Here is a 23545-nt window from a genome sequence, read left to right on the forward strand (position 1 = left end):
TTCTGGGTGGAACTGCAAACCATCCGAAACAAAGCCCTGATGAGATACTGCCCCCTAAAGGACAGCCACGGCAATGCAGATTCTTCTATTATTAGGATGATTTTCTAATTAGGTCACAATGCTCATGTACAGTAAAAAACTTTTTCCCCCAGCAATATTGCTTTGGTATTAGAAAGGGAAATTAAATTACCTTTATATGTTTTTTAAATATCACAGTGGACTGCTGTGTAACTGGAGGACACAAAAACCAGAATAATATATTTTACAACCTAATTGGATAACAAATGATCTCTACAGTAATGTGCTGGCTAAAAGTTAAAGAGATTACGTAATACTTTATAATAAACTTCCATAATAACATTCTGTAGAAACATAACACAAAGTAGGCTAATGCTTAAAAGAACATAAGAGTTCCAATAATGACAAAAACCATTGAACATTAATGCAGGGATTTGCTTTAATATTAATATCCTAATGTACATTTAAAGCATTATAGGGGAGAAGGGCTATATTTAATATATATCTAAGGGACAGTATTTCACCCCCCTGCAAGACTGGGGATACATTGGTCTACAGTGTAACTGGCGGATAGAAAAAACATGAATAATATATTTTTACTACCTTATTGGGAAACAAATGTAGCTATAATCTCAACTGCACTGGCTAAAAATTAAAACATTACTGTAAAGACTTTCATATATATTCATATATTTTAATGTACAAGCATCAAAGGTAAGATGGACTAAATGTCAGTTAAATATAAGAAGTGACCACCTGCCCTGCTGTTGTGTTCTGATAACACTAAAAGGTAAGTGATACATAAATTTACTTGCAGAAATAAACCTACTTGGAAAATATTCACTTGAGTAAAAAGTGTGACAGCTAGCCCCAGAATCCACCACAATAATGTCTTATTAATACAGCATTATTAAGTAGGCCTGCTATCTGATTTCTTATAGAACATCTGATAGTACATGTAAAGAGTGCCATCTTAAGGCACAACAAAGCAAAGAACAGCAGTTTTGTCCTGCGAGTGCTGATTGGACTCTGTAGATTTTCCAAATGAATGTGAAGGTGTAAAAACACTGTCACTGACAAGCCTTCAAAATATTTCACAGAGCTGTGTAGTAGTTGATGGATGACATATTCCTGGAATTAACTTGTTTCATCTAGAAATTAACCAGCTATAAAAAGACTGCGTTGGAGATCCTGTTCCCATAACCTTTTCTGTCATTGTGTTGAGTAATCAATCATTCTGTTTCTCATCTCATTTTAATTACAAACTGATAACCATTTCTTCTCAGCAAATCATTTTTGGATACTGCTAATATTGTTCATATGAGGATTATGTCAGTCTCTCTATGACCAAATCCTCTTGATTATATTGTTACGGCTGATTTAGAATAATTCATTCCTGATAAGCCTCAATAAGGAAGGGTTACACTTTATTTAATGGGGCTTAATTAACCTTCAGTAACTCCTTGAAGACACAAACTAAATGGATTGAGCTCTCTAGTCCATCCTGCATGACAGTTGTTTGAGAGATTTTGACAAGTTTGTTTTGACAGGTGTGTTGATATACGTTTAGTTCAGAAGCTTTTAAGATATATTTCACCTGAAAATGAAAAATTCTGACATTTACTCACCCGTGTGTCGTTATTCCATTAAACACAAAAGAAGATGTTTTACTCTCTTACATTAAAACTAAAGTGGATGGTTGACTGGGGATGTCAAACTTCAAAAAGGTGACCCTAAAAATTGCTTTGTGGGGGAAAAGATTATTATTATTATTTTTTTCCCACTGAAACTCCTGCTTGACAGCCCTGTAAATATATAATAAATACCCATAAATACTAATAGTTCTATTGTTTTCAGTGAAAACAAATTCATACAAAACTGGCATTATCCTTTTTACATTTACAGATGCTTTCATCCAAAAGCAACCTATATTGCATTTCAAAATATATTTTATCATTTCATAAACCCTGTTTGTTAAAGGGTGTGTGCGTCCACCTGTCAGATTGCTAAAAACAGTATTAAAAGTCTGTGCATAACTCTACTGGGCAGTTAGTTGGGAATACAGGTTTTATTATTTAGAAATTAAAGGAGTGAGGAATTTTCAGTCTCTAGAGCTTGTGGCAATAGCCTCAGGCAGGTATTGTTTTGCACGCCGCGCCATATTTTCTGGCAAAGCACAAAGCATTCAACCTTTTTTATAGGCAACTGCAATTACATAAACATGCACCCATACACACACCCATTGTTATCTAATCGATGAAATCCCAAGCATCTTCAACTCAATTCAGTTTCTTTGATTGAACCAACACCACCAGTGCATTCAATAACATGCTACATTAAACTATACATGCATTTCTATAGTAGGCCCTAAACTTTGGAACAAGCTTCCATTCCATGTAAGATTACCCTCGTCACTAGATGTTTTCAAATCTTTTTTGAAAACATATTTTTCTATTCTTGTACAAGTTGTATAACAAACCATCCAGATTATTTCATTTATTAAATGGGTTTATATTTTTAAAAACAGACTATGATCATCTAAGAACATGAATGACCATGAAATCTCCATGTGAAGCTCACAACATAAAGGTTGTTTTCTTCTGGCACAATTCTAATGACTCAAAGGGAAATTCTAAGGCACAATGCACAAGCGGTTTTATATAATAAACTCTGAAAAGTGTGCGAAGATATTGTAGTACTGGCTTCTTTCAGGTTCGCACAACAGCAAAGAAGCATGATGAAAAGGTTTGTCTTTGAAGATTTCTGGTCTACTATAGTTATTCTATGTTAAAAGCGTTTTTTTAATAGCTATCGGGTATGTTTCAGAAAGCTTCATTAAGTCCAAAGGTGTGGTCACATTTATCATTGTTCGTTGAATGTTTGCGGAAACAACTGATTTCAATAGAAATCCACAAGATCAAGAACTTGGCACGGAGCAAAAGATTTCCCCATGCAGATTTCACAATGACTTCAAGTTGGTCGCATGGATTTGTGTCAATGACCAACAGAAAGCTGCTTGTTTTGAATGCAACTTCTGTGGAAGCACATCACTATACAATTGACAATGGACCTTTTTTGCCCCCCAAATTATCGTAATTTGATACAACTTAATACAAAGTAAAGAAAAAACTGAGCTAACTTCCAAAAATCATAGCACTCAAACTAATGTAACTCATGAACATTTGCAGTTCTTCTACATGTCGGGACACATTCTGACTTATTCATCATTGATGAGTTGTGAAATATTAATTATGACATGAGGTTTCTATAAAGATTACATCAAATAACTGTAGCTTTAGGGATTTTACCATACTAAACACTCATCTAGTTGCTCAGAGGGGTAAACTAATTTAAAACGGATACCAGGCCTGTTTACAACTGGCATATCATGGGTCTACATACAGAAACAAACCTAGCCAACTAAATTGGGATGGAGACAATGGTGGGCAGCTCTCCTATGGGTGGAGGGTTGTACTTTTCAACACGCATGAGTCGACGAAGAATGTCATCACGGTCTCTGGGCCAGGTGAAGATTTGTGTGCTCTGAAGCCATGAAGGTACGTGGCACTGACAGAAAGAAACAGACACAGAAATGTTGTAAACTAACAACGAGGCGTCATTACATCTGAACTGGATTTAAGTGGAATCCAATGGAGCAATCCTTTGGGTGATACTATAGTACTGTACAAACAATCACAAATGTCTATTGCTGTTATCATAACAGTTAATCGCGAATTAGTATTTTGGCTCCTTTTTTGACACAAACATCATGTTCGTTAAGCAATTGGGTTTATAAGTTGCAGTTTTACCTTCTTGGCACCGGGAAACAAGATGGGGATGAATCTGTAATTCCTGGCACCGTTCTGAATGAACTCGTTTTGTAACTAAAAGACAAAGCGCTCTTATGAGTCAACTGACAAAGAAAAATAAAGAAAAACCTAGATTCCGTTCCACCCAAGTTGTACCTGCTTGTGTATGTAGACAGTGTTGAGAGTTTCATCATTTTCCATGAAAAACGAGGCATTGGTCACAATCTCGTGGTACTTTGGACTAATGACTATGATGATCAGATAGTCTTTCTGTGCATAACAGAGCACAAACACACAAAATTAGACAACTGAATGGACATGAGGGAACAATTACTTCAGATACTCAGGAAAAAACAAAATCTACTGAAATTAGACATGCAAGGTTTATCGTTCTCAGTGCAATAGACAGTTTTCTTGTAAAAAAAATTAAATAAAAATTATGCCAGAAATATGTCCTCCCTCATTTAATCTCTTAATTAAAATGATATGTTTCAGGGTTACATGTTTTATTATTATTATTATTATTATTATTAAATGTTCTTTTCTTCCTCCTCCAAAAGCATAACATTTAAAGTTTTGTTGGATTGTTTCCTGCCATCATACTTTCATCAAATATCAGTCACATAAATAAATGATGTCCAAGCTCAAACTGGCTGTATGCATTTAGAAGCAAATATCATTGAGAACAAATAGGAAACACACTGCCTGTGTGACATTGCCACATTGAACCTGTTCACCCAAAAAGCAACCACCTGTGGTCATGAATTTGAAAGGGAATATGTGATAGCATGTTCAACTGTATGTCAGGGATCAATCCTTGCCATTTAAAAAAGTTTTTAAGGTTAAATGGTGACATTTTATCAGACATACAATGTCAATTAACCAAAAAATGTGAAATTTGTGACAGCTGAAGACATCCTCAACAATGGTGAGCACCTCAGAAAAGGTTGTATGTGTTGACGATAAACAGCGATGTTAGTTCTTCCACTGTTTGCAATTCAATAGTAAACATTGCTGTATAAATGCAACCATTGAACAAGTTTTCCCAGCTGCGCCTTGTTCTATTTAAGAGGCTACAGAGTTCACATGTCCTTGATGATATTAGGAATAACATTTCACTTTTTTAGAAGCCAAAGATACATGTGTAACCTTCATCAATGACACAGCAGTGAAAGTCTATTCAGGAAAACAAAAATAAATAAACGATTGCAGATGAAAAGTTGATTTACACCAAGAAGAAAAAAAACACTACAGTCATTCACACATATTACATTTAAAGCTCACTAATAATAAAAAATATATATATTTCACTTGTTTTAATGCACTGGTAGCCTAAAAGAAAGAATGCTACACCAGTCAGCAGATTGGAATAAATAAGATTTTTTTTTTAATGTTTTTTAATATTTTAATGTTTTTTTATTTGAGTATATCTTATGAATATGCGGAATATTTTCGAATATGCTATTCATTATAATTTGCTTACTTGTTGCTCAATAAACATTTCTTATTATTATCAATGTTAAAAACATTTTTGCTGCTTAATATTTTGTGGAAACCGTGATAAACTACTATTCAAAAGTCTGCGGTAAGTATGATTTTAAGAAAGAAAGAAAGAAATAAAAGAAATTAACATTTTTATTCAGCAAGGATGCATTAAATTAATCAAAAGTGACAGTAAAAACGTTTATAATGTTGCAAAAGATTTCTATTTCAAATAAATGCAGTTGAACCTTCTCTTCATAAAAGAATCCTATAAATGCATCGTTTTAACAAAAATATTAAGCAGCATTGTTCGTTTATGATAGTAATGAGAACCATTATTAAAACTGAGCACCATTTTTGAAAAAGTATATGAAACTGAAGACTGAAGTATTGGCCGAAAGATTTCAGCTTTGCCATCACAGGAATAAATTACATTTTAAAATACAAAATCACACATTCACTCCTTCTAAATACATTTTCCACTATTTTTCTAGTGTTTTTTTTGTGTTTGCAGAGACTGTTATTGTATATTTGTAATTAAATATTTATTTTTCACTCTGGTCTATTATTGTCATATCATCTCTTTCCAAAAAACCTGCTCCTAAATGCCATGTAAAACCAAAACAGTTTGAGCTGCTCTAGAGTTTTCAGTCATACAATCTTTTCCTGTAGGTGGTTCTTGGCCAGAATAATCTGCAACGTGGACTAGATCTTCTGTTGTGTAAGTCAAACTAGGAAAAACACACTCTCTGAAATACTAGCAGGCCTGGTTTCTACTTACTTCGCTGATGTATCTCTCCATGAAGTCGATCTTGCTTATGCTCTTGAACTGTTGTTCAAACATGTCAATCTGCGCAAAAAGAACAAAGAGACTGAACATGATCTCAGGTAGACCCCATATCAGGAGACAAGCATGGCTGCAAGGCAATGTCTGGTACAGGTTGCTTGTCTTACATGAGTGTAGAAACCGTTGTGTCTCAGTAGGGCGACAAAGTTGATGATCTCTTTGACATGTTTTTCACTGTCTGCTTCATATGTAACAAAGACCTTCCCTGCAATAATGAAAAGTGAAAAAGAACATAAAATTCCTTCCAGAAACATAACTCAAGATATTATATTATTATATATATATATTTTAAATACTGTATAATCTACTGTATTTTACAGTAGATTATACAGTAGATATAAACTTAATCTACTGTATATATAGCAGTTTTAGCACAAAGACTTTGTGATAAACACTTTAGAATCACATGACTTTGAAGAAGAAGAGATAACAAGAAGTTAACAAGAACTGCCATTTGCGTATTATAGTCTGATGTTACTGGCACATAGATCTTATTCAAATTTGACATTCTTTCAGTGTTACTCAACTATAGTATTTACACTTACTCTGCTCCAGGGATAGAGGGGCTGTGCTTGGGGTTAGTTTAGCTCGCGGGTGAGGAGAGGTGTGGCCACTGGAAGACATGAAAGCATTGCATAAAGACCTCAGACAGCTACGTTTTTTTGTATTAGTGAAAATCAGAAACCTATGAAATCATTTACAATACAATACAAGACTGGTTGTCCCATATTAATTGTACAGAAAAAACTCACATTACCTATATGTGAACTCTGAGGCTGATTGTCTGCTGTTTTCAGGGCCTGTTGGAGATGAAATGATGAAGTGAGTGAGATGTGAATCTGCACAGGGCTCGACATTAAGCCTTGACGAGCTTGTCCTTTGGACAAGTAAATCGGTCATTCACTTCCAAGTAAAAAAAGTTACGTCAAGAAAAAAAACGTTTTTTTTATAAATATAATAGCTTTTACTAACTTAAACATATTTGTGATATCATATGTTATAAATACAAAACAACATTTAGAAGTTTTACCACGGTACATTTGTTCAGTGAGTTCCTTGGTGTGTGCTGTTGCGCTCATTTGCTTTGATTTCTCCACGAGTCTCTCTCCCACACACTGCCAAGGCAGCGTGAGCCTCAACTGGCACAACCTTGTTATTGTCAAAACATTTCAATTTTTTGGTGCTTCCCTGGTTATTTTTTTGTTATTGCCCTTTTATTCAGGCTACTTGGGCATAAAAGCCTCTTTTACTTGTCCTTTCAAAAAATCCACTTGTCCCAGACAAGCTTTAATGTTGAGCCCTGCTGCATACACTCAAAAATGTTTTGTCAGGTAATTTACGATACAGTAACATCTCAATAAACTGATTTTATTTTTCAAACCAAAAATATTATTACATATACAGGTGCATCTCAATAAATTAGAATGTCGTGGAAAAGTTCATTTATTTCAGTAATTCAACTCAAATTGTGAAACTCGTGTATTAAATAAATTCAATGCACACAGACTGAAGTAGTTTAAGTCTTTGGTTCTTTTAATTGTGATGATTTTGGCTCACATTTAACAAAAACCCACCAACTCACTATCTCAACAAATTAGAATACTCCATAAGACCAATAAAAAAAAACATTTACGACATTCTAATTTATTGAGATGCACCTGTACAATTGAGAGAGTATTGCAAGGAAAGACATTGAAAACGCAGCTACTTATGTTTATACTGTACTTTACACAGAAATGCATTTTAATTAAAAACATTTCAGTACCGTTAACATTTGTCTAAACTATATTGTGGGTGGTCTGTGAATAAAATGTAGGTTTGAGCACCACACATAAACTGATGCAATGCTTAGTGGATTTGCTCCAAAGTGTAGTTCTGAGCATTATCTAATCCTTATATTTAGGGGTTTCATCTTCTAAGAAGGGTGCCACTTGTAAAATGGAAACTGGTTGCTTAATCTGACAGTATACTGGCAAAAATGTATTGCAATTTAATCTGGTTGGCACAGGCTGGATACATTTCCCGTAAGGTTGATAAAGACCACTGATAAAGAACTCAACACATACAGTATGAGGCAATTTTAATGACAATAGGCTTATGAAAGTTGGAATTATTCATAATGTGACTGACAAATTAACAAGTTCCATGTAAAAGAAAGAAACTGACTCACTTATGAGTCATTCATAATAGACATGGAATTTGAACAAAGAACCGAGACTTACGTGAAGGCCAACAGGGCATGTGGTAATGTGGCCTGTAATGAGAGCCCTGATCCATTTGATACACATCCACAGGGTATTGACTACAGCAGGGCGGCCCACGGGACATGCAGGGGTGCGGAGGCATGCAGTAGCTGTGAGGCGCATACGCAGTTGGGATAGAGCGCAGTGAATGCGGCTGTTCCAGACTTCCTTCTCCCAGACTGTGCCTGTCTGGAGAGCAAGAGTAGCTGGAATCCCCAGGATAACTGCAGTAATTTTCAGACACTAAGCAAGAGGGAAGGTTGCCACTGGGATATTCCACCGAACTGCTGCCTATGGAACTCGAGTGGAGCAGGTCCCTGTTGTGTGGCTCTAGGGTGCTCAGACATACTTCCGTCTGACTGGGAAAGGGCGTCTGGGGATTGTAACCGGAAGGTAGACCTAGCGGGGGCTGGTAAGGGCTGTAGCTGGTCTGTGTGGATCTGTAGTTGGTCTTTCTGTCTCTGCAGATATCCCTGAAGTCAGCCTGTGTGCTCAAAGAGGACTCATTTCCAGACATGCAACTGTCGGTGAGAGAGAGCTGGGAATCGGTGGAGTTTGAGCCACAGATGGAGTCCTCAGTAATGATTTTCTCCATAGTCTCGTCGTTCTCTTCTGGAAAGTTGAGGGATTGTAAACTGTAGTGGCCAAATGGAGAAATATACCTAGAAAATGAGGACAAAAATATAAAACACAAGAGTTCTTGAGCACTCTTACAGTATGTGGAAAAATTAACATTTGAAAATTAACACAATGACCAAAAAATATATCCCCCCCAAATAAATAAATAATGTAATACTGTAGCTAGCAGATTTCCTAATGTATAATGAAACAGCAGTTTCAGCCAAAACAAAAAAAAAACCTTCAAGGCATTTTAAAAACAACTGGTGCCAGATTAAGGCTGTAAACAGGGCAATAAATAAAGACAGCCCAGTGCCAGTGTGACTTTTGGGAAAGTACTGTGTTGCTGATATATTTATATTCCTGGAATATTTACATATGGTTTAATACCTTTGAAACATATCTTGTATTTTTATATTTTCATTGCACTGAAGTATCTGTAAGTTGACAGTGTATCTTGTTTTTCTGATCACTGTTAGATTAGAAACATTTGAAGTTCAATTGTCACACTAAATAGAAGAAATTCAAGACATTTCATGACAATGCAAATTTATTTATTTGTTTCAAACTAGGGGTGTAAATAGAATAAAATTATAGCAATTAATCTGATGATTGTCTTTTTAAGGTATTACTATAAAGAGAGAAAAAGCCCCAGAATAAAACAATTGACTACAGCAGGGCGGCCCACGGGACACGCAGGGTTGCGGAGGCATGCAGTAGCTGTGAGGCGCAAACGCAGTTGGGATCCAGACTTCCCTCTCCCAGACTGCGCCTGTCTGGAGAGCAAGAGTAGCTGGAATCGCCAGGTTAACTGCAGTAGCACTAGCAAGTAGCACTATTTCCAGACACTAAGCAAGAGGGAAGTTTGCCACTGGGGTATTCCACCGAACTGCTGCCTTCATTGCACTGAAGTATCTGTAAGTTGACAGTGTATCTTGTTTTTTCTGATCAGTTAGATTAGAAACATTTGAAATTCAACTGTCACACTAAATATGATTTCAAATATAAAACAAATGATAAAGAGAGAAAAAAACAGAATAAAACAATATTATCAATACCTATAAATGTGATAAAAATTCAAGTTAAAAAAAACCCTTTTTGTTTTATTGAGCCTTGTATTAAGCAACCTGCAAGCTCCAGAAGTGCGTGGGATTTTATTCTTTCTACAATTTTGTGTCACATGCACCGACCTGCTATCCAGAATGTGCAAGAGGTGTTTTTTTTGTTTTCAAAATTAACTTTAAAAAACATTTCTTTCTTTATCTAAGGGGTAAAATTGCACAATACAAGAATAGGAAACAATAATCATATGTTTAAAATATTACAGGGTCCAAAACTAACACTGGGAAGTCACCAAATGCAAGTAAAAACTGGTTTTGCCAAGCAAACGAAATTTGGCTTTCCGCAAACTGGCTTTGGAAAAAATAAATAAAATAAAAATAGAACATACACTATATAGACAGAAGTATAGGGACACCATACCATTACACCAACTGGGACTTTAATAACATTGCAATCTAAATACATAGACATTAATATATCTGCAATTGGGGGGGACCATCTACATAACAGCTTATATTCTTCTGGGAAGGCTTTCCACAAGATTTTGGAGTGTTTCCATTAAAGTTTTTGCCAATTCATCCCATTCACAGAGTATTTGTGAGGTCAAACACTGATGTGGGACGAGAAGGCCGGGCTCGGTGCGGGCCAGTCAAATACTTCCACACCAAACTCATCCAACCACTGAACTCTTCAACTATGAAATCATCATAGTGTTAGTGACTTTCGCACACCATGTGCCGCAGCACTCGGTGACTCTGTGGCTTTACAGTCTTCTGCTTGATGGCTGCGGTTTCTAAATGCTATTCTGAATTTAAAATAATACCACTTACAGCTGACCATCGAATAACTAGTAGGGATGAAATTTCACAAACTGATTTATCGCAACTTAAATTCACTGTTCTCTTCAGAATGACCAATTTTTATTTTCCACAAATGTTTGTAAATGCAGAATGGGTGCTTGATTTTAATACACGGGCAATGGGTCTGATTGAAACACATGAATACAATAATTAAGTTGTGTCCCAATATTGTCCATATAGAGTACCTTAATGACCATTTCTGTCATTATGAGATGTATATTTTACCTATATTGCAAGCACTGCGAAGAAGGCATCATTCTTGTGCCTAATACAAAAGAGCTGCAGCCATTCTATATCCCCAGTCAGCAATCTGTAATAAATTAATAAGATATGAACACAGGTAACCTTGAATGATGATCACCCTGTTAAATAAAACTGCATTTGAGAAAAACGAGCAACCTTCGGCTACTGAATACAGGAACCCACAATTATGCTAAGGGGATTTTTTTCTCTCTCTCTCTAGCTTTTTCTCTCAACTTACAGTATGAAATTCAGTGCACTTTACACATCAGCGGAAAACACCTTAATATGCAGTGGAAACCAAAATGAGACATGGGAAAATCACAGGTAATTAAGGCCGTCAATATCAAATGCACAAAAGAGGCAGAGAAGGTACTAATAGACCTAATGTCTTACATTAGCATAACACTGAACACTATATCATACATAATTTCTTCAGTGACTAGAACATAGAATCTACAGACACCGCTGAGTTACAAAGTTAAATCGTGTCATTCTCCTTTCTGAAAAGTTCAGTAGATGATTGATAGACGTTTAATTAAAACGCATAAATGAAAGCATTACATTCACACTCTTATAAAAAAAGTAAGCGTCAAATACTGTTGTTATCATAATGCATTAAATAGGACATTTTAGTAACATTTCTTATAATAATAATAATGATAATAATAATAAAAAGTTTTGGTTACACTATTTTAAAGTGTCCTTGTTGCAGTGTAATTACATTTAAGTACCGAGTAATAATAATAATAATGAACTTCATGTTCCTACAATATGGTTAGGATTTGTCTCAGGGTTCTTTGCATGTAATTATGCATAATTTATTGTTATTATAATAGTAAGTAACGTGTAACATGGACACTTTAAAATAAAGAGTTAACAAAGTTCTTAAGTAGTATTTTGTAAATATTTCGTTCAAAATAGCAACGTGTCACTGCCGCGGGTCTACATAACATTCAGTGTCTCACATTTCGCTCTACCTTAGCAACATATATTGCTATACAGGTAACACCTCCCAAAACTAAAATCTTATAAAAAAAAATTTTAAAGCTTAAATACAACATAACAAAGACAACACATAGACAAAATAAAACTCCCACTCAGCTCTCATATGACTTATTCGACAAATTAGACGCCAACGTTGTCCGAAACAAACTGCTCGCTGACGTGACATAAACCACATAAAACACGTACATACCTGATCAGCAAATATAGTCGCGTGAATTATTTAATTTCGATACCTCTAATATCCGTGTACAAAATCGCTGGACATTATAGAGCACACAAGCTGTGGCAGTCGAAGCACATACTGTTTTGGAAGTTAGTTTCTCAACACCTGCGTATTCACACCACAAACTCCGCCCACTTCCCAGAAAGCACATCCTCGACTCAGAGCGCTTGTTTATCTGCCTTCAACAATACAACTAGTGATGAACGAATTGTTCTTTTAAGCAGATTCTTTTTAATTATTCTGAAGAACCGATTCGCAAAGTGTTTGTAAATCACTTGACAGCAAAATAATTACTTTGATGGTAGAACATTGAGATGAGAACATTGGCAAGAATACTGACTATAAACAATATGATTAATAATTAACATTTATTAATCAACTAGCCTAATAATATATTAGTTACTATTACTGACAACAATGTTGTTACAATATTGTCTGAACAATAAAAACACCTATACAGATAAGCAACAATTTTACTAAAATGAAAGGTAAATTGCAGCACTAAGAACTTATTTTTAGGTCATATTGGGTCTTTGAACTGGAAGGACCAAATGAACAGGAGTTCTGCTAAAATGACAAACCATGAGGCAATAAAACAAAAACAATATTTACTCTAGGACTATATCAATGTGGTTAAAAACAAGGATAAACAACACAATGCATCACTTACTGTAGTTCGCTGGAGGTTACTTTTTTATTATTATAATTAAAAAGTGGTCAACAAGACTTTCCAGAAACATAAGTTATATCATAAGCATCTGATAACTTTCATATTATCTTAGACATCAGTGGTTTGGTTTTTAGTGCATTGCATTTCTCAGTAAAACTGACATCCGGGATCTGACAATGAACAGCTTTTACATCTTTATCTGGGATTTTGTAAAAAAAAAAAAAAAAATACGTAAAATAGATGTTTTTTTATTTTATTTGCTCAGTTACATATTACATCTTTTCTGCTGTTTTTAAACCACAGCACATGTAAAATCTTGTAGAAAAATGCCAAATAATGTAAAAGTTTTTCATTAACTCATTCTAACCATGCAGATAAGTGCATAAAGAAAGTAAATGTCGCTCTACCTTAGCAACATATATTGCTATACAGGTAACATCTCCCAAAACTAAAATCTTATAAAAAAAAATTTAAAAGCTTAAATACAACATAATAAAGACAACACATAGACAAAATAAAACTCCCACTCAGCTCTCATATGACTGACAAATTAGTGACAAATTAGACGCCAACGTTGTCCGAAACAAACTGCTCGCTGACGTGACATAAACCACATAAAACACGTACATACCTGATCAGCAGATATAGTCGCGTGAATTATTTAATTTCGATACCTCTAATATCCGTGTACAAAATCGCTGGACATTATAGAGCACACAAGCTGTGGCAGTCGAAGCACATACTGTTTTGGAAGTTAGTTTCTCAACACCTGCGTATTCACACCACAAACTCCGCCCACTTCCCAGAAAGCACATCCTCGACTCAGAGCGCTTGTTTATCTGCCTTCAACAATACAACTAGTGATGAACGAATTGTTCTTTTAAGCAGATTCTTTTTAATTATTCTGAAGAACCGATTCGCAAAGTGTTTGTAAATCACTTGACAGCAAAATAATTACTTTGATGGTAGAACATTGAGATGAGAACATTGGCAAGAATACTGACTATAAACAATATGATTAATAATTAACATTTATTAATCAACTAGCCTAATAATATATTAGTTACTATTACTGACAACAATGTTGTTACAATATTGTCTGAACAATAAAAACACCTATACAGATAAGCAACAATTTTACTAAAATGAAAGGTAAATTGCAGCACTAAGAACTTATTTTTAGGTCATATTGGGTCTTTGAACTGGAAGGACCAAATGAACAGGAGTTCTGCTAAAATGACAAACCATGAGGCAATAAAACAAAAACAATATTTACTCTAGGACTATATCAATGTGGTTAAAAACAAGGATAAACAACACAATGCATCACTTACTGTAGTTCGCTGGAGGTTACTTTTTTATTATTATAATTAAAAAGTGGTCAACAAGACTTTCCAGAAACATAAGTTATATCATAAGCATCTGATAACTTTCATATTATCTTAGACATCAGTGGTTTGGTTTTTAGTGCATTGCATTTCTCAGTAAAACTGACATCCGGGATCTGACAATGAACAGCTTTTACATCTTTATCTGGGATTTTGTAAAAAAAAAAAAAAAAAGTATGTAAAATAGATGTTTTTTTATTTTATTTGCTCAGTTACATATTACATCTTTTCTGCTGTTTTTAAACCACAGCACATGTAAAATCTTGTAGAAAAATGCCAAATAATGTAAAAGTTTTTCATTAACTCATTCTAACCATGCAGATAAGTGCATAAAGAAAGTAAATGCGTCTGTGTTTACTGCAAAATCTTTCCAGAGTGTGAAACCACAGCTGTTGTTGTTTCTCTTTAAATAGAAAGCAATGCTTCATTATTTGATCCATAGTATGACAAAAACCTCTTACCGTCATTTAGCCGTAACTGGATATACAAGGAGAGACCAGTTCATTTTAAACTCTAAATGGATACTAAATGTGATTGTGAATAAACCTAATGCAAACTGACTTGAAAGGAATGTAGGAGGAGCTTTGTCAAGTTAACCTAATTACATATTTAGACACACTGACTTTCATTTGATTAGCAAAGCAAGACTCCAACCACTTTTTCTTTACAAGCAGGGTCTGAGGGTACTGATGCAATAGATCTCTCAGTTCCTTAAAGAGAAGAAAAAAGAGAGCATATTGCTGTTAGTAAATTAATAAATGTAAGTATTAGGCAAATTAAAACCTCTTTAAAAAGTTAGTTTTGACTGTACTACCTGTGCATGGACAGGACTTTCCACCTCTCCTACAATATGAGTGACGTGTGAGCTCATGAGATCCTCTTCATCACCGTCATATGTGCAGAAACGTTAAGGTGTAAACTATTAGCTCACGCCAACATCAACAAGCTTTCTTATAAATGTGATGATAGACATGTTGTTTTAGTGTAGTAGTTTGTTGGCTTTGTTGAATGTGTGGGTAAAGATGGAACGTGAAAGGATATGTGATAAGGTATCGGGCGAGCTTCTTCTTCTCTGTAGCAGCCATGTTGTAGAAGTAGACATGAACACCTCTCATAAAGTCAGCCAACCCTGGTGCGTCCTGACCTTCATGTGATATAGTGGAGGGTTTTGGTGACTTTGTAAGGTCTTCACTGTGACTAAGGGCACTGGAGGAGTGTGGGGACCCAGATGGCGAGGATGCTGCTGGGTCTGAGGCCGAGTGTGAGGTTGATGGAGTAGATGTGCATGTGGTAGAAGAAACTGTAGAAGAGTGTGAAGTGGCTCGTTTATAATAGTAGCTGAAAAACAAGTCAAGGATAACAAAAGATGCTCATTGTTGTTTCTAAAGGCCCCAATGTTCTTCAAACGAAATCGAAAGCAAAATTAGGCTAAACAAAGTTTGTCTGGAGTTTGTTTAGGTAGTTCAAGACATTTTGCCAAAGCAAACTTTCCAGAAAGGTTTGCTCCGGCTAATTGCCACCTTCAAACTACCATTCGTCTGTGGAGATTACGTAACAAGTAGGCGTGCTGTGGTGCTTCTCCTTCCTTGGTGTGGACATTTTCTATGGTTAATTTCTTCAGTCCGTTGACGTCAGACGTCAATAAAATCATGATCTAACTGGAGCTGCTTCATAGTAAAACTGAAGTTGTAATTCTAATTGAAAGTGACACTGACATTGTTTTTCAAGTCAAATACTGTAAAGCTGCTTTGCTCTAAAGCAAACTATTATATTTAGTGCTATTTAAATAAATGTGACAAGATTTGATTGGAGTCGCTATTATTAGATGCTTTCTTAACTGCTGCTTTCTTTTTCTTTCCGTTTTTTCCTTTTTATTAAAAGGGAAGCGCGACTTTAGTTCATTGTTTTACTAGTATGCAGTTTTTGAGAAAAAATTAGTGCAAACTTTTCAGTTCTTCTCGGGTAGGATACATAAATGTGGAGATGCCTTTGGTGGCCAGGTGCTTGCGAATGAGTCGCTCTGTTCCATACCAGTTGAAGCCTTTAGTGGAGTGACCAATCCGAGGCAGATGGACACTTGCTATTGAAGAAAACACAGAAAATGTTAACTAAAGAGCCATTTACACTAAATGGCCATTTACACAGAACACATTTTTCGAAGCTGAAGTCTTGCGAGAGACACAAACACAATAGACAAACACGTCCTCCCAGTGCATGTTTACACAAAAAGCTGTCAAATATAAACACAGTCCTTGTGAAAGACCTTAAAAGCATAATGATCCATTTAAAAAGACAGCTGCTACATTACACACATTCTTATTTAGAAGCATCTTAAATCTGCAGACATGAGCAAAAACAAAATACAGCTGTACAGTCTAGATTAGGTAAGTTTCTGTTATGCCTAGGCCTTGGGAGTACGCTTTTCTAAGCGTTTTGAAATGAATCCACCTCTTGGAAACAATCCCATCAAATCTTTATGATACTTAAAAAGGGGTGTGCACTGAACTTAGGTTTTAGTACAGCAGGTTTGCAGCAAGGATGTGCATTTCATTGGCAGCTGTACCATCTGTTTTGACTGCATTAATAGATTTTCATATTATATTTCTTTTTTTTTAAATTTCCTTATAAGGTGACTAGAGAAAGCCACCTCATTGCAACCAACTAGTTTCACAAACAAGCGCTGGGTACCCTTCTTTTGTTTGGCATCTCTGTAGATCTTCTTGAGGCCCTCATCCAAGGCAGTGAGCCGAATGCCTGACAAATTGTTGGCATTATCCCTCTGCTGAGCAACTATAAGTGCCAGCTAGAGAAACAGGAGGCATAAAATTATTCAATAAATTAATTAAAAATAATTAACAGCAGTAGATTAAAGACATAAACAGCTTGCCGACTCACATAGTCTCTTCCACTGAGCCTCGACTGTTTGTCATCAATAGGAAAAAGCAGAACATTCCCCAGTTCCAAGTCTGCAACACACAATCACTTTGTCATTTATACATTTTGTTCACTGGATATTGAATTGTGCATGCTCGTTTCAGCCTATTTTTTATATTTAACTTACCTTTGAAGTCAACAAACACTCACTGAAAATTTATAAAATCTAATAATTTTATATCATTGTTAAATATAAACTACCAATCAAAAGTTTTTTTTTTTGACAAATGAATACTAATGCAAGGATGCATTAAATTGATCAAAATCTTTATCTTAAAAAGGGGTGTGCACTGAACTTAGGTTTTAGTACAGCAGGTTTGCAGCAAGGATGTGCATTTCATTGGCAGCTGTACCATCTGTTTTGACTGCATTAATAGATTTTCATATTATATTTCTTTTTTTTTTTTATTTCCTTATAAGGTGACTAGAGAAAGCCACCTCATTGCAACCAACTAGTTTCACAAACAAGCGCTGGGTACCCTTCTTTTGTTTGGCATCTCTGTAGATCTTCTTGAGGCCCTCATCCAAGGCAGTGAGCCGAATGCCTGACAAATTGTTGGCATTATCCCTCTGCTGAGCAACTATAAGTGCCAGCTAGAGAAACAGGAGGCATAAAATTATTCAATAAATTAATTAAAAATAATTAACAGCAGTAGATTAAAGACATAAACAGCTTGCCGACTCACATAGTCTCTTCCACTGAGCCTCGACTGTTTGTCATCAATAGGAAAAAGCAGAACATTCCCCAGTTCCAAGTCTGCAACACACAATCACTTTGTCATTTATACATTTTGTTCACTGGATATTGAATTGTGCATGCTCGTTTCAGCCTATTTTTTATATTTAACTTACCTTTGAAGTCAACAAACACTCACTGAAAATTTATAAAATCTAATAATTTTATATCATTGTTAAATATAAACTACCAATCAAAAGTTTTTTTTTTTGACAAATGAATACTAATGCAAGGATGCATTAAATTGATCAAAATTGACTGTAAAGACACTAATAATGTTACAAAAGATTTCCATTTCAAATACATGCGGTTCTTTTGAACAATAAAATTGAGTGTTTTAGTTAGTAACATATTTAGAGAATATAGTGTAGAATTGGAATTGTGCAATTGGTTTTGGTTAACCGAAAGCCATTCTAACTAAAATGTTACTACTAGCTTTATAGCTCTGATACCACAAACTTCGCGAAATCCCCAACATTTAAACATCACATTAATAGGTATTAAATCAATGCTGACAGTTTTATGAACAATTATCTTGCAGGCAGCCTAATGAGCTGTGAACCGGATACTGATTTCAGTGTGGAATGTTTGTTTTGACACAGCATGAGTTAGACCCGTCTCAGCAAACAGGAAAGGTTTGTCACCTTCCATGTCTCCAGCCAACTCGTACTGCTTCTTCGGCTCATCTGATCTGAGCTCCAGTGCGGTAAACAATCCTCCTCGGCCCCAGTATCCAGAGTCATCTACACAATAAACACACATACACAACAAATCATGCCAAATTAGCAGAAAGCTGAGATTGTTATAAAAAGGCCCCGTATTTGTTAACATATCATGCAGGATAATCAATATGTTAACAGTTGTCTTCTGACAGCGAGGCGTTTTAATAGAGACATACCAACACAGTGCACAATAATGGCATCCTCTCGATCAGCCTGAGGGTGAGTTACATCACCCAGCACATAGCGAATGGCTGTGTGATCCGAATCAGTGGAGCTCCAGCTGACGACATCATCATCATCTTCATCAGGCTCTATATCCTCACCCTCACTGTCGACTCGCGGCAAGCACAGCGATTTGTAGCCACATGATTCCCACCATGCCATCCTGCCATTGAAGGATACACATACAAACAAGGCTATAAAATAGACATCCACGGGAACATACAAATAAATATAGTATATACTGGCCAAAAATATGCAACAGAATGCCAGAAATAATTTTTTTTTTTACTTCTTCTTGTAATTTAGTTCTTCCTGTTGCTTTTTCCTTTCCTCCTGTAGCTTCGCCCTCTTTGCAGCAGCGTCTTGTCTCTTCTGACGTCTCTGTTCTAACTCTGATTCTGTAAGAGGTCTCTTCTTCCTCCCTGGGTCGATCAAGGGCCCAGACAGGGACATCTGATGAGCAGCAACAGACTTTTTTTTATTTTTATTAAATAAATACATGAATAAATACAAGAAATAAAAAGAAATACTAAAATATGAATTATTATCTATTTATCATGAAAGAAAAAAAATTACCAACTAGCAGTCTAAACAATTTAATTCACATTATACACCACCATTCAAAAGTCTGGGTTTGGTAAGACTTTTTTAATGTTTTTAAAAACAGGTCTCTTATGTTTACCAAGGCTGCATTTTTGGATCAATAAAACAGTAATGTTGTAAAATATTATTACAACATAAAATAACCGTTTTCGATTTTAATATATTTTAAAATGTAATTTATATACAAAATTTTCAACAGCAATTACTCCAGTCTTCAGTGTCACGCAATCCTTCAGAAATCATTCTAATATGCTGATTTGATGCTCAAGCAAGATTTATTATTATTATCAATGTTAAAAACAGTTGTGCTGCTTAATATTTTTGTGGAAACCCTGATACTTTTTCAGGATTCTTTGATGAAAAGAAAGTTAAAAAGAAAAGCATTTATTTTAAAATAGAATTGTTTGTAACAATCATTTACACTAAATAATTTCATCATTTACTGTCACTTTTGATCAATGTAATGTGTCCATGCTGAATAAAAGTACTAATAAAAAATAAAATAATGATAGTAGTAATAAATAATAGTAAAACTGAGATATACATAAATACATGTATGACCTAAATTTTTTGAATAGTAGTGTAACCTTTCAAATAAGTTACCCCGGCTTTATTACGAAGTGCACGGCCCTCCTTCCCAGCATCCTCTAGATCAGCTAACTGCTTCTCAAGTAACAGTTCAAAGGTCTTCTCATCCTCGGCACTGGGGTCTTTAGAGTAGTCCTTACCCTCGAAGTAGTACATGTGGTCTAGAAAGTCAGAAAAGACATTAACGGATCATCTAATTTTCAAGTGCCAGTTACAACAAGATTACTGAACAAAAGCTAAGTGTTGTACTTTGACCCTCCATGTCCTCATCTTCCTCTTCATCGCTCTCATTAAGCTTAACATGCTCTTCATCCGTTAGCCATCGGCCGTCTCGAGACTGCCCCAGGATCAGCCTTAGGTCTACGTCTTGAATGGAGCTCTCCTCTGATGACAGCAGCTTATCCACACCAAACTTCAGGATCTCACTCAACTAGATTGGTGGGGATGTAAGTGATAGCATACTGAGAAACTGTTAACATGTGCAGTTTCACAAGAAGGGAAACCACAAGTACACAGACAAAGATATGAACCAGGAAACAGGGCAAAGTCACAATGTGATGAGCTTAAGAGATAAGGACATGTGTCTCTCTCCACCTGAAGGCCAGAAGCTGCAGATTGAGCCTGGTCCAGCAGAGAAAAACGTCCCTCCTCAATCACTGTGTCTGTGAGACGTAGTTTAGACACAGCACGGGAATAGATGATCTCTTCTACAGTATCTCTACCGAGAAGCCGGATCACTTTAACAGGCCTGCGATCAAAAAGATAATTTATCTACATATACAAGCAGAGTGTCCTTAAACTGGGACATTTAATGCATGTTAATGCTGCTCTGTGCCATACAATGAAAGTATATGGTGATGGAACAACCTAAAATATGCATTTTGCCAGTGGAATACCTTGTTTGGCCAATCCTGTGGGCTCTGGCTGCAGCTTGTAGGTCATTCTGTGGGTTGAAATCACTGTTCACAAATATCACAGTATCTGCTGCTGTTAGGTTCATACCAACCCCTCCTAAAAATACAAAAAAGTTTGGGTATAGAAAGATTTTGAAAGAAGTCTCTTAAGCTCACCAAGGCTGCATTTATTTGATCAAAAATACAGCAAAACATAATATTGCAAAATATAATTACAACTTAAAATAACTGTTTTCTATTTTATATATTTTATTTATTCATGTGATGGCAAAGTTGGAAATAAATCAATAAAAAAAATCATGTTTTTTCATTGTGCATTCCAATGAATCTCAAACAAACTGCAGTAGGGTTATTTTGATTAGGTAAAAAATAACTAAAAAATACAGCTAACTAACACAATAAAAAAACATGATAACATAATAAAAAAAAAACATGATTTTTGAAGTTATCTGTTTTTGCAAATAAACTCTTCATATATATATATATATATATATATATAATGCTGATTTGATGCTCAAGCAAGATTTATTATTATTATCAATGTTAAAAACAGTTGTGCTGCTTAATATTTTTGTGGAAACCCTGATACTTTTTCAGGATTCTTTGATGAAAAGAAAGTTAAAAAGAAAAGCATTTATTTTAAAATAGAATTGTTTGTAACAATCATTTACACTAAATAATTTCATCATTTACTGTCACTTTTGATCAATGTAATGTGTCCATGCTGAATAAAAGTACTAATAAAAAATAAAATAATGATAGTAGTAATAAATAATAGTAAAACTGAGATATACATAAATACATGTATGACCTAAATTTTTTGAATAGTAGTGTAACCTTTCAAATAAGTTACCCCGGCTTTATTACGAAGTGCACGGCCCTCCTTCCCAGCATCCTCTAGATCAGCTAACTGCTTCTCAAGTAACAGTTCAAAGGTCTTCTCATCCTCGGCACTGGGGTCTTTAGAGTAGTCCTTACCCTCGAAGTAGTACATGTGGTCTAGAAAGTCAGAAAAGACATTAACGGATCATCTAATTTTCAAGTGCCAGTTACAACAAGATTACTGAACAAAAGCTAAGTGTTGTACTTTGACCCTCCATGTCCTCATCTTCCTCTTCATCGCTCTCATTAAGCTTAACATGCTCTTCATCCGTTAGCCATCGGCCGTCTCGAGACTGCCCCAGGATCAGCCTTAGGTCTACGTCTTGAATGGAGCTCTCCTCTGATGACAGCAGCTTATCCACACCAAACTTCAGGATCTCACTCAACTAGATTGGTGGGGATGTAAGTGATAGCATACTGAGAAACTGTTAACATGTGCAGTTTCACAAGAAGGGAAACCACAAGTACACAGACAAAGATATGAACCAGGAAACAGGGCAAAGTCACAATGTGATGAGCTTAAGAGATAAGGACATGTGTCTCTCTCCACCTGAAGGCCAGAAGCTGCAGATTGAGCCTGGTCCAGCAGAGAAAAACGTCCCTCCTCAATCACTGTGTCTGTGAGACGTAGTTTAGACACAGCACGGGAATAGATGATCTCTTCTACAGTATCTCTACCGAGAAGCCGGATCACTTTAACAGGCCTGCGATCAAAAAGATAATTTATCTACATATACAAGCAGAGTGTCCTTAAACTGGGACATTTAATGCATGTTAATGCTGCTCTGTGCCATACAATGAAAGCAAATGGTGACCAAGAACTGTCAAGTTCCAAAAAAGGACAAAAAATGGTCGAATGGTTCTAAGGACTGGGATTAGAAGTCACATGGATCACTTTTGTTGTACTTATTTTTTATATGCTTGACACTTCAAAACTAGATAGAACAACATAAAATTTTGCCAGTTGAATACCTTGTTTGGCCAATCCTGTGGGCTCTGGCTGCTGCTTGTAGGTCATTCTGTGGGTTGAAATCACTGTCCACAAATATCACCGTATCTGCTGCTGTTAGGTTCATGCCAACCCCTCCTAAAACAACAAAAATGTTTGGGTATAGAAAGTCTCTTATGCTCACCAAGTCTGCATTTATTTGATCAAAAATACAGCAAAACATAATATTGCAAAATATAATTACAACTTAAAATAACTGTTTTCTATTTTATATATTTTATTTATTCATGTGATGGCAAAGTTGGAAATAAATCAATAAAAAAAATCATGTTTTTTCATTGTGCATTCCAATGAATCTCAAACAAACTGCAGTAGGGTTATTTTGATTAGGTAAAAAATAACTAAAAAATACAGCTAACTAACACAATAAAAAAACATGATAACATAATAAAAAAAAAACATGATTTTTGAAGTTATCTGTTTTTGCAAATAAACTCTTCATATATATATATATATATATATATATA

General features: G+C 35.4%; 2 protein-coding genes across 7 annotated transcripts in view; both read right to left on the minus strand.

Annotated features, from left to right (window-relative positions):
* Nucleotides 1-443: 443 nt before the first annotated feature.
* LOC107711107 (adapter protein CIKS-like) lies at nt 444-15054 on the minus strand. Of its 6 annotated transcripts, none has more exons than XM_016516043.1 (10): nt 14930-15054; nt 11165-11249; nt 8379-9061; nt 6914-6956; nt 6702-6769; nt 6264-6361; nt 6091-6159; nt 3984-4097; nt 3828-3902; nt 444-3585 (listed from the first exon to the last, which is right to left on the minus strand). In XM_016516043.1, the coding sequence occupies exons 2-10, from the start codon at nt 11194-11196 to the stop codon at nt 3439-3441; spliced, it is 1329 nt and encodes a 442-aa protein (XP_016371529.1). In that variant the 5' UTR covers nt 11197-11249; nt 14930-15054; the 3' UTR covers nt 444-3438. The 6 variants fall into 6 exon arrangements, with proteins under 6 accessions (XP_016371529.1, XP_016371528.1, XP_016371527.1 ...); XM_016516042.1 differs by lacking the exon at nt 14930-15054 and adding an exon at nt 13712-14016; XM_016516041.1 differs by lacking the exon at nt 14930-15054 and adding an exon at nt 12378-12682.
* A 294-nt stretch (nt 15055-15348) lies between these two features.
* LOC107711109 (chromodomain-helicase-DNA-binding protein 1-like) overlaps nt 15349-23545 on the minus strand; it is a 27850-nt gene continuing 19653 nt past the window's right edge. The window contains 11 exon segments of the mRNA XM_016516048.1: nt 15349-15806; nt 16440-16548; nt 17882-17996; nt 18089-18159; nt 18783-18881; nt 19037-19245; nt 19372-19535; nt 22041-22186; nt 22275-22455; nt 22620-22773; nt 23042-23156. Of these exon segments, the coding sequence (XP_016371534.1) occupies nt 15407-15806; nt 16440-16548; nt 17882-17996; nt 18089-18159; nt 18783-18881; nt 19037-19245; nt 19372-19535; nt 22041-22186; nt 22275-22455; nt 22620-22773; nt 23042-23156 (1763 nt within the window). The 3' untranslated portion in view covers nt 15349-15406.

Source organism: Sinocyclocheilus rhinocerous, unplaced genomic scaffold (genome assembly GCF_001515625.1).
Source record: "Sinocyclocheilus rhinocerous isolate Xijiao unplaced genomic scaffold, SAMN03320098_v1.1 scaffold85, whole genome shotgun sequence".
NCBI classification, from domain to species: domain Eukaryota; kingdom Metazoa; phylum Chordata; class Actinopteri; order Cypriniformes; family Cyprinidae; genus Sinocyclocheilus; species Sinocyclocheilus rhinocerous.